At 41.4% G+C, this 12,653-nt stretch overlaps 1 protein-coding gene across 2 annotated transcripts in view; it reads right to left on the bottom strand.

The window, feature by feature from the left end:
- Positions 1-12,653, bottom strand: part of BICRAL (BICRA like chromatin remodeling complex associated protein) — a 96,410-nt gene that overhangs the window by 33,686 nt on the left and 50,071 nt on the right. For both annotated transcript variants that reach the window (XM_075925436.2, XM_006122087.4), the window contains exons 3-5: positions 8,915-8,963; positions 8,747-8,815; positions 2,424-4,124 (exon numbers count right to left, since the gene is read on the bottom strand). In XM_075925436.2, coding sequence (XP_075781551.1) covers positions 2,424-4,124; positions 8,747-8,815; positions 8,915-8,963 — 1,819 coding nt within the window. The remainder of the gene's footprint in view (positions 1-2,423; positions 4,125-8,746; positions 8,816-8,914; positions 8,964-12,653) is intronic.

Genomic DNA, 12,653 nt, shown 5'->3' on the forward strand with positions numbered 1-12,653 from the left:
AGGGGGGACCCCTTTTTTGTTTTTTCTCCAAAGGGGGGCCACCGCGATATTGTGCTGCTCTGGGCCCCGCAAAACTCTCATCCGCCCCTGGGTAAAGGGGATGGATCACTTGATTATTACCTGTTCTGTTCATTGCCTCTATGACACGTGGCATTGGCCACTGTCATAAGACAGGATACTGGGCTAAAAGGAGCTTTCTTGTGTTCTAACGCACAGTGCCATGTAGTCCTCAAAAACACACCGATTACTGATGTATAACATTTCCTGTGTAATTACCTGGCTCTTTTATTTGTCCTATCAACAAACAGAACTGGCAGCATTAGAATGCTGAAATGTTATGGGAGGCCCTTCCACAGCTAAGGAAGGAAATCTCCAACACTACTGTACAATATCCCCATAAAAAAAAAAAGACTATCCAGCCCTACCCAGCATAATAAGTGCCTTCAGTACTAGCTCTATAAACGCCACTGTCCTAAATATACAAATTTGAAGAGTTGCATGAGAGTACAACACTAAGGAAGATGACATTGTATAGAAAGTTATCCTTTGTGCGATAGCTAAGTAACTACTTTTTTCCTCTTGGAAGTGGTACCTGCATGTTCTTAACTTGTGAGGGTCTCACAAGCTGTTCAAGGTTTCTGGTCCTCAGAATGGTACATACCCTAACACAAATAATCAATTAAAATATAATTTAACAGAAAAATAAGAGTAGCTTGAAATTAAAAATATGGCTGAGGGCATTGAAAAAAAGCTAGAGCTAATCATAGACAAGAACTGGAATAGGTGGGACTACAGAATTTATGACCCAGAATTTTCAGTGCTAACAGGAGAGTGTTTTTGGGTGGCTCCAATGGACAAAGCTTTTCCAAATTCACAGAGTTTTCATCTGACAAGTGGGAAAGTATAGAGGCCACCTCAAAAAAGAACAGGTATGCAGGTCTGCACACAATCAGCACACAAAATGTAAAAACTCTGACTCAGAAAAAATCTGGTCCCCTTGACAACACATCTTTATATTTTTTTTAAAAGCTATTTAAAAAAGTTTCATCCTTTTTTTAGCAAGTTTTTTTCCTTTGGAAAAAAATTAAGCAATGCTCCTCACAAAGAACAGTGAACAAGAGATAACACAAGTGTATAAGGAAACAGTTACCTTACGTCACCATTTTACCATAACTGTAAGCTGATTTCAGAACTAGTGTAAATTCCCACTGTTGATCAAATGAGACTATTCATTCACTTATTGCCCCCACACCACAAATCAATCCAGCTTAATTCCCCATCCCAAAACACATATGCAGTTTCTGATTCATAGTTGCATAGAATATCACTATTTTAATTTTATTTATCTCTTACAGAAGATGGCATTTATAAGGCTTTTCTTTCACAACTGGTAAGAGATTTTTTCTCTCTAAAGAGCTCCATGAAATTAAGCTCTTTGTGACTCTTTCAATCATCTACACAACGAGTGTAGACAACTCTCTGCCCCAACTTCAAAATTGAAAATCCAAACTGATTAAGACATTAAAAACCATACTGAACAGAGTACTAAATAAAGAATGTTGTAGGGAATAATTCTATGCTGGCAGGGAAATGGCTTAGAGCATCTTTTCAATTTCCAATTTCTGTGGACCAAATGCTGTGAGGCTCTTAGGCATGCATAATTCTCACTGAAGTCAAAATGACAGTCAGGTATTTAGCACATGCCAGAGTTTTGCCTTATGACTCTAAGGGTATGTCTACACAGCAAAGTTATTTCAGGATACCAGAGGTATCCTGAAATAGCTACACCCACATCTTTTTAACATGTTCGCTATTTCAAAATATAGCGCTTGCACTATTTCGCCATCTCTGTAAACCTCATTCTATGAGGAGTAAGGGATGGCTCGAAATAGTGCTTTATTTTGAAATTTGGTGCTGTGTAGACATCGCCAAATGACGAAATAATCGATTTCAAAATAGACTCAAAATAAGCTACGCAATTTGCATAGCGCAAACTGCGTATCTTATTTCAAGTTTTGGGTACTGTGTAGACATACCCTAACAGTGCAATTTTCAAAATGCAAAGTTGGCACAGTTAAAACTCTGATTTCATGGGAAGCAGAAATAGGCCCATGGTGAACACCTTTGAAAATCCCACTACTAATCAACAAAGCAAGACTATCTAAATTAATGGGAATGATAGATTCCCTCAACATCAAGAAACATTCAAAAATGTTTTTAGATTACGTTGTTGCAGCATTAGATATTTTCTCAGTAGATCAACAATATCTGTTTGTAAAACAATTAATGAAAGCGTAGTAATATGAGAATATTTAAAGGTATTAAAAAAACACTACCAATTAATGTCCTCCCACACCACAGAAAAAGGGAATGCTTTAGAAACATTTTGTGCAGTTTAGTTGGTACTTAAAAGGTATTCATACCTGAGCATAAGTGAACTGTTGTTGTGTTACTCCTACTCCTGTGTGGCTGAAAGTGCTGATAGATTTAGAAGAGGAAACTGGAAGACGATGTGATACACTCACTGAAACCTGTGTTCTGTTCTGCTGTGTAGGTTGATCTCCAGTAAAATTTCCTCCTGTTGCAATAGACTGAACTGGTGGCCCCAGGCTATGTATTGTGCCAGAAGAACTTACAACAGTAAACCGATTAGATGCTGATATATTTGAGACTGTAGATTGTCCAGGTGACATTGTAGTAAAACCGGATCTACCTTGAGAAACATTACTTTGACTAGGTGATAAATGCAACACTGTTGGTGATGCCTGTTGTAATGGCACCTGTCCACCAACAATTTGAGAAGTTCCATGATTTACTATAACTTGGCTTCCAGGAGCTGTGAATGTCTGTCCTGAAACTAACTGAACAGCTGTATTCTGATTATTCAGCATCTGTCCTGAATATGAATGGTTGGCCCTGAGCATGTTTGTAGAGTTCCTGTTCAGCATAACATGCTCAGCAGATACTTGGCTAGAAACTAGCTGGGAAGGTTGAGTCTGAAGAAGTTGTCCATTTATGGTCTGGACATGATGAACTGAATTAGAATTGACAGAGAGACTTGTAGGTATGAGAAACTGGTTTTGAGATGCATGAGGCTGTCCCATAGGAGAATGGATAACAATACTACCACCAGCATTACTAACTGTTTGAGGAGTAACTGATTTTCTTGGGTTTTGTTGATTAACAATATTAACAGACATATGAGGACTAACTACTGAATTCTGAGGTGAATTTGCTGAAGCAAAAGGAATCCCTTGTTGTACATGATGCTGCTGTATACCTAAGTTATTCACATTGTAAGCTGTTTGCTGAGCCATCTGAATAGGCTTTGGTTGAATATTAATTGGAACTTTATTAGAATTTGGTGCTAGGCCCCTCTGAATAATGATATTATGGACTGGTAAAGATGTCTGAAAATTTGTGCTATTAAATGGGACTGTTACGGGTTGTGCTACTGGACTTGTATTTGAGTTACTAAACAATGAGTTACCATTAGGAGTCTGTCTATGAACCAAGAGTCCGCTGCTCATGTTTGCAGGTGCTTGCTGTCCACTGCCTTTCAGTATAATCTGAGATCCATCAAGATTGTTAATAGTCATCATGGAAGGTTGATTACTAAATGAACCAATTAACTGTATCTGCCCCGAACCACTAATTTGACTACTATTAGACAAATGCTGGCTGGGAACACTAATTCCCACGTGTTGCATAAAGCCATGTTGCACACCAACTGTATTGCTTGCAAAAGATGCTCCAACTGGTTGCTGTACCACTTGAGTAACTCCTATAGGTTGCAGCGTCTGACCTGAGTAATTAGAAACATTAGAAGCCTGAGTATAGGATGCTGATGAAGAAGGATGAAGCTGGGCTTGTGCAAACTGTTGGCTAGAACTTATACTGGCATCCAGATATGCCTCCTCTGCCAAAGTCTGTTCAGTAATATTGGCCTCCTGTAAGGACTTCTGAAGAATATCAAAAGGCTGATCCTCACTGAGATCAGGTAAAGGAGAAGATTCAAGTTCATCTTCAAGAAACTGAAGGCTACTTGACAGTTGTAGTCCATCACTAGGCCCCTCTCCAAGCTGATTGCTTACACCTTTGATGGATGATTTAGGATCAGTGTTCTAAAACAAACAAACAAAATTACATTGCATTTTTTAAATAATGTAAGATACAAACTATTTACAATTAAAATTTTTCCTGCAAAAAATAATGCCCCTCTATAATACCATATCTTTGTAGCTAAATATGAAGAGTAATGTTCAACCCATGCACAGGGCCAACACAAGGCTCTTGAACCACTTATGCCCTCAAAACAGACTGCTGGAGTAGCATTGCTAAGATGCAAAATTCAGATCTCAACCCAGTGAAAGCCAAGATGTTTTCCAAAACCCAATTCCGTTTTTACCCATGATAAATGCAAGGTATGGGTCTGAAATTCAGAGCCAGGTTTTGATTCTGAACTTAGCTTCAGCTCTCAAGAATAGGGAGGTTTTGGCTTTTGAAGTCTCATAGTGAAAATTGCTGCACAAGACAATTGACATATTAGAAAACCCACGTTCTACATTTGCTTTACTTCCCTTTCTTTCACTGCCATACTACTCCATGAGTATACATTTATTTTATTTTATTCAATTTAGGTTTGTGTCTGCCTTTTACTGAATCTAGCTTATTTTATTAAAGCATTTCTCTCATTTTGAAATACTATGGGATATGTCTTCCTATTTTATTAAAGATTTCCAAAAAAGTAACAGAAACCTTTCAGTTTCACCTGTAAAATTATAATATACCATACATGCATGAAAATACAAGGATTACATCTGCCACAAATACTTTATCAGCATCTCAGAAATATAAAAAATTTAGAAGCCAGATTCTCTGTTGTGTCCACCTTCTACTAAGAACAGCAGAAGGGGGGATAGTTGGTACCTGGTTGTATCTCGATTCTCTGGCTACATAAGAGCAGCAGGGGGTCTGCTCCAATATGTGCCAGCTGACTACACTCCCCAAGGGACAATCCATCACCTGGAAACTGTGCTCTGGCCACTCCTTGACCTGTGCATCAGGGGCTGCAGGAGTCCATGTGTGGAGAGTTCAGGTCATTGTGGAGCACTGCACCCTAAGAAAAGGCAGTGATCGTAGCTGAGGGTATATGAAAATCTTAAAATAGGGCAGGATAAGAGACATGGGCTAACATAAAAACAAATGGCTATAAAATGGCTTTGAACAAATTCAGGTTGGAGATCAGAAGACTGTTTCTAACAATCAGAGGAATGAGGTTCAGGATCTGCCTTTCAATAGGAGCTCTAATAACTTAATTAGAGATTAATCAATTTATGAGTGGGATGTTTAACATCACTGCTTGTGATGGTGTGGGATATTCTTAAAATCTCACACATCTGCTGTCACCTGGAAGGGTCATGATGGAATTTCCCCCTCAATGTATTCTTGTGTTGGTTTAGCTGTTCTGATGTTTATTGTGGTTTTTTTGTTTTGATTTTTGTCTCCTTTGAAGCATCATAAGTGGCCATGGCTGGAGTTGGGACCCTGGATGAGGCTCTGGATGGCACTGAGAATTCTCTCTCTCAGGTACTTGGCTCTCACACACAGAGTCTGATTGCCCTATGTGGATTCAGAAGGGAATTTTCCCCCTGTCAAACCAGCATTGATCTTTGGGATTTTTTACCATCCTCTGGCTTGGGGTGAAGGTCCCTAATCTTGATCATCTGGGTGTATCTCAATATCCTGCTACTGAAGGGTCCTTTGGTACTGGTACCCCTCAGTCCTTTCTATTTTCTGATGATGGTTTATAACAGTTCAGTTTCCTGTAACTCCTGAACTAATTTTAATTGTTGGGCTTAGTGTGCATGCATTGGCGGCTTGTGATACACACATCAGAATAGATATTAATATGATGGGTGGCTCCTGGCCTGAAATCCTATTACTCTAAATGGGAGTGAGGGAAGAATGAAGGATACTGACCCAAGAACCTACAACCCAAAGCCCTCTGCTCCAGCTCCCACTGCCCTCCTGACTAAGCACACATCACAGGCATCTCAGGCAATAGCAGGGTCTCCTGCTTCTCCCAAAGCACCATAAGAATCGCTCCTCCCCCCTGCAAACAATCCCATTCTCCTCAGTAACATCCACCTTCCCCACAGTCTCCCATCTCCCCTTAAAACCCTATTTTCTATGGGCTCCTCCTAATCCCCCATTTCAGATGTGCCCAAAATAGGCTTTTGTCTCCTCTCCTACCCACTCCTGCTGATCAGCAGGACCTAAGGGAGAAATAAGTGACTGTCACAGGAAAGAAATATCACAAATTGCCCACTTTTTCCAGGAGAACCTTCATGCTTTCCCTCTGACATGTGGCAAGTGTTCCTAGTGAAAATCCACAAAGCCACTGCTTTCCTCTTCTTCAGGTGCTTCCTAAAATCTCACTTCTACCATGATGCTCACAGGAATCTGCTGTCTAATAATGGCTAGACAGGTGGCAAATCATGATCACTGTTCCTGACTAGATGAAAAAGTGTGAACACCCTAAAATCATTTTCCTGATTTTCATCCAACAAACATGTTTATCTTATCCTCCTGACACATCTTTGTCTTTTAGACTATAAGCTGTTCAGAGCAGGGAAAAATGTCATTCACTTCTTATTTGTCCTGCAATATGTTAATATATAAAACAATAAATAATAAAGGGAGTGGAGGAGGACAGACAATTTGCCTCTGTGTGACAGACTGTGTTACCGTCTGAGGCTGGCATAGCCTCTTTGCACTGGGAACACCATTTGAATCCTGGTGTCCCAGGCATGATGAAATTAACTAGGCAAACTGCCGCACTCGCAGAAATTGACTAGAACGATGTCTTTCTCTCTTTTTTTTTTTTCAAAACTAACTAATTAATTAACAGGAAACTAACTACTGAACAAAGACTAACTATTTTACAATTCTTTCTGACAGGATTTGCTCTGCATATGAGGAGATCACAAAGCTCCGCCAGCAACCTAGGACGGTTGAGAGGAACTGGAGGGGGGGGGGGCCGGTCTGCGCTCGTGATCAAAGGTGCAAAAGCCACGCGCTGCAGGGGGCATGTGCAGACTGGCCGAAGATGGCTCTGAAATCTTCCAACCAGCGGCGCCGGGATTGACCCGACACCTAGAGTGGAGCACCCATGGGGCCACTCGAAGAAGAAACTGGGTATACAAAAAAGTTATAGGTGCTTTTATGATAGAGTAACAGAGCCAGGGTCTAGATATGCTGATTTTATGTCAGTTATTAACAGCCCCATGTTTACAGTATATCAGTCCTTTTTGGCATAATTCACTATGCAAGCTATAAAACTATGTGTAAAGAGCCTTCTTATTTAAGTATGCAGTATAATGTAAGACAAATGCTTCTCTATACAACTTACTGTGTGGAATTTTAAATAAAAAACAAACATTACATCAGTTTCAAATATCATCCATAAATAAATTATTTAAATAGAACTACAATAAGCCAGGGGTGGGGAACCTCAGGCCCAGCTCCCAGCTTGCCTGAATCTGGCCCCCGAAGCTCAGGGTCCCCCTCAGCATTGGGGAGTCTGCTGCAGCCCCCTTTCACCACCTTCCCCCAGGATTGGAGCACATAACATCTACCAGATCGGGCATCCCTAGGCTCTGGTGTGGGAGGGGAATGTGGGGAGTGCCAAGGGTTTTGTGACACGGCATGTTGTACCATGAGATAATGAAAAATGTAGCAAATCATGAACTAGAGATAAGAGCTCATATCTGAGCAGAAGTCAATAATTTCCGCAAATAGCTTACAATAAAAGGGACTATGACTACTAGATAACACTTCAAAGGTATTTAAATCAGTGACACTCATATCTTAGTGATTCATAAGCCAAATTAACTATCAACATTATCCAAAAGAGCCATAGTTATATTAATTCATTGTTTCATTTACTATTTATTATGTAATTCTCATAAAGTATTATTACTTCCTCAACTACAACTGGTTAACATTGTAAAAGTATCTTGACTCATCAATAATTACATCACATGGTGTTTTAATATCTTGTGCCACAAAAGCCACAGAACACACGTTTAAGAGCCTCTGCTGGCATAAAACCCTCCAAAGCCTAATCCTGAGTATCACTGATTTAAACATTTACAATAGTTTAAGTTACTTAATCTTATTGAAGCATTTTATTGAAGCAATCCAAATACTAAAGTTATAACAGAATGTACTTCATTGCTCATTCTTCAGCTATACTGTACATTATTTGCTCATTTAAAGCATGAAACGGGGATTTTAATTTTTAATGAATGATAAAAAGTAAGCCTCTACCCTAAATTCTATCAGGAAATAATGTGAGATAATAGACTAATGCACGCAGAATATCTGAAAAAGTATATAAACCACAAAGTTTCAATTTACTAGTTTACAAAGTTTCAAATAACAAAAACTTACAGTTCATTTACCGGAGTAAACATGGAAAACACACAGCTTTCATTAAATTGTTCTTCTATGGTAACCACAGAGAAAAGAGTCATGCCATCCATTTTTTAAGGACAATTGCCCATAGAAATCAATGCATAAAAGTCAATGTAACATTGCTGGAGGTCAGAATTTTGAATTTCATCATAAAAAGACAATCAAAACCTCAATCTATTCCCTTTAGTTTTATATAGAACACAGAAACCATGATGAAAGCATGTACATACACAAAAATTACACAATTTTTCTTATGAATACTTACATTGGAGTTGGCGAAAATTGAATTAGAATTGGCCGCAGAGTATCCTGCATTAGTCAAGTCTTCATTGCCCTGTTAAGGCACAAATATAATAACATAATATTAAACTAACAGTAAAGCAAACACTGAAGTTCACATTATATTAGAATAGTATAATAAAATACTACTTACAGATTTACTACTAGGTCCATGTAGAAAATAATTCAGTGCCTGTGGATCTCTTTAAAAAAAAAAAGTTATCACTTTAATTACTTACATTTGTTTAAAAAGCATAATTAAGATAAACAATAATAAAAACTCTGAGCCAGATGCTCCATTCACATAATTCAGTGTAGCTCCATGGACTTCAACAAGCTATGCCAATTTATATTAGCTGAGGATCAGTCTTTATTGTTTTCAGTAAACTATGTCAATATGTAAATTTGTATTTTTCACCATATTTTTTAAAAGGGCTTCCTCAAAGACAGGGATTCTTATTACATTTCAAAATTTCAGGAGTTCAAATATTCAATATTACAAAAAATTATAAATCGCACTTTACATGTTTACTTCCATGAAACGGGGATTTTAATTTTTAGGCCACTACTGATTAAACCAGTAGTCACCAACCAGTAGATTGGGATCTACTGGTAGATCTTGGAGCAGGTGATCCTGACTGGTTTGGCCAAGAGACTATAAAGTGCGGACACTTTAGCTGCCCCTTCCCCCATTGCTGCGCACCTCCTGCCCTCTGCCTTGGAGCTGTCTCCTCTAACCCCTGGGAGCCTCCTGCTTGCTGGGGAGGGGAGGGAGAAAAGGGGAACTGATATCAAGGTGCCTCCTCTCCTACTCTGTAGCCTATCCCCACAGAATAGAGAGGGGGCACAACAGGGCTTGGGATGGAGATTGCTGGCTGTTTTGGGGAATAGTTCAGGGCCAGGACAGGGGTGAGCCTGCCTTAGCCCCACTGCACCATCACCCAAGAGCCACCAGAGGTAAGCAGTTCCAGGTCAGAGCCCACATCCTGAAACCATACCCCAGTCATGAACCCCCTGCTGAATCCCAGACCCCTACCCTAACCCCGAGCACTCCAGCATCTAAATGCCTTCCCAGAGTCTGCACCTAGAGCCCTCTCTAGTACCACAACTACCTGCCCCAAGCTCAGTTCAGAGCCTCTCTCGCACTCCAAATCCTTTAGTCCAAGACCAGAGCCTGCACCTCAACCTTCTGCCCCTGCCTGGTGAAAGTGAGGGCTGATGGGAGAGGAAGGGAGGATGGAGTGAGCAGGGCAGGGCCTTGGAAAAGGGAGCACAAAGGAGGCGGGTCAGGGGTATTTGGGTGTGAGTTAGATCTTGGATTGCACTTAAATTCAAAAAGTGATCTCATGCTTAAAAATGCTGGAGACCACTGGATTACACTATCTGTTAGAATAAATACCCAATAGTCCGTAATACAACAGAGTTTGCATTAGATGGACAAACATTGGTATAAGATCAAGAATCATAAGAACTAATATAGGAATAATCTCTTCTAACAATCTATATTTTCTGCAAATTAGGGTCCTGATATAGTGCTATCATATTTAATAAATAAATAAAATTAAATATTTAAGATATTTTCTTGCCAATCTATGGATAAAAAAGAAAAATTGCTCAAGTACAACATTATCTGCTCTTGGGTAACAAGCTACATCTTTTTCAAAGTCAACTATATAACTGACTAAACCTCAGTCATGCAAAACGCAACGCTATCCACAGCCTCAAAAACAACTCTGACATTATACTGTAATCAAAGAGGCTGACAAAGGAGATGCTGTAGTTTTCATGAAGAAGTTAGATTACAAACAGTTGCTCCCAGGCAACTCACCAACAAGCACATTCTACAGGCCTCTTTCCTCTGATCCTACTGAGTGTGACAGGGCGCTTGCCCTGCGCTAGCCATTTAAAGGCAAACCCCAGTCCGGAGCAGGGCCTGGGCATTTAGCCCCAGCTGAGGCCGAGTCAGCCGATTAGGGCCCAGCTGGGCGCTATATAGGAGGATGAGCTGCTGCTCGGAGGGGAAAGAGCAGTAAAAGCCTGGTTGCTGGGGGAGTAGGAGGCTCCCTGAAGCTAGGGCAGTGCTGGGGGGGGCAAGGCAAGGCTAGGGAAGCTCTGGCCAAGCAAGCTCCCAGACTGCAGGGCCTGACGCACGACCCGCGGAAGAAACAACAACCCCCGGAAGGGGAGCTCAGAGACTGATGTGGGCATTGCCGGAGGGCAGTGTCCTGAAGAGGACGCCGTGGCCTGGAAGGAAGAGGGGAGACACCACCTGAGGAAGGCACCCAGCTGGCCAGAAGGAGCTAATTCCCAGGACAGACGGCTGGTGGCGCTGTGGTGGTGAGTAAAACCCCTTCACACTGAAGAATACCAAAAGAAACTATACCATCTGCTCAGGAAACTCCCTGCTATAGCTCGGGACCATATCTACACAGACACATCTCCAGAGCACCAGCCAGGAGTATTCTATCTGCTACCCAAGATTCATGGAAATACTGGCCAGCCCATCATCTCAGACATTAGCATTCTTACAGCAGGATTATCCGGCTATGTTGATTCTCTCCTCAAACTCTATGCTACCAGAACTCCTAGCTGTCCTGAGGAAACTACAGCGCATCAGTAATCTTCTTGAAAACACCACTCTGGCCACCATGAATGTAGAAGCTCTTTACACCAATATTCCACAGGAGAATGAACTATTAGCTATCAGGAACAATGTCCCCAGTGATGCCATGACACACCTGGTGGTGGAGCTATGTGACTTTGTCCCCGCCCACAACTATTTCTGACTTGGGGACAATTTATATCTTCAAATCAGCAACACTGCTGTGGGTACCCACATGGCCCCACAATATGCCAATATTTTTATGGCTGACCTCGAACAACGTTTCCTCAGCTCCCGTCCTCTAGCATCTCTCCTCTACTTATGTTACATAGATGACATTAGCATATGGACCCACCAGAAGGTGACCCTTAAAGAATTCCACAGAGATTTCAACAATTTCCATCCCACCATCAACCTCAGACGGGACCAGTCCTCACAAGAAATCTACTTTCTGTATAGTATAGGCCACCCTACTGACTGCTATTCTTATCTACAAGCCTCTAGCTTCCATCCAGGACACATTACGTGATCCCTTTTCTACAGCCAATTTCTAAGATACAATCGGATCTGCTCCAATCCCAGACACAGTAACAAAGACCTATAAGATCTTTATCAGACTCTCTTAAAACTAAAATACCCACCTGGGGAAGAAAGGAAACAGACTGACAGAGCCAGGAGAGTACCCAGAAGTCACCTACTTCAAGACAGGCCCAACAAGGAAAATAACAGGGCACCACTGGTCATCACCTACAGCCCCCACCTTAAACCTCTCCAGTGCATCACTGACAATCTACAAACTATCCTGGAAAATGATCCTTCACTCTCACAGACCTTGGGAGACTGTAGGCAAGGACTGGCCTGACAGCCCCCTGCTCCCAACCTAAAGCAAATACTTACCAGTAGCCATACATCACACCACAAGTGTGGATGTGAATGTGTACCTCTGGACTCATCAGTTAACCTTCAGATACACAAAGCCTTCGCTCCCCTGAACTGCTGCCTCTGTATCAGATACTCTCATCAGAAGCAGCAGCAAGGGGGAAGGCGGGAGCTCATGCATGTGGGGAGCCAGCTTATAAGCTGGCTCCCCACACGTAGGCTCCCTCTGAGTACCAGCTCCCTCGGAGCTGCTTGCCACTCATGCTGTTGCCTCAGATACAGAGGCAGCATAGTGGGGAGTAGGCAGGGCAGGTGCTGATAGGACCCAGTTTTTAAGCCAGCTCTCCATGAACACCAGATCCTGTTCTCAGCCCCCACATATAAATGTCTACACTACAGAGTTTTTTCCAAA

The sequence above is a fragment of the Pelodiscus sinensis genome, chromosome 3, assembly GCF_052426305.1.
Source record: "Pelodiscus sinensis isolate ZL-2025 chromosome 3, ASM5242630v1, whole genome shotgun sequence".
NCBI lineage: Eukaryota > Metazoa > Chordata > Testudines > Trionychidae > Pelodiscus > Pelodiscus sinensis.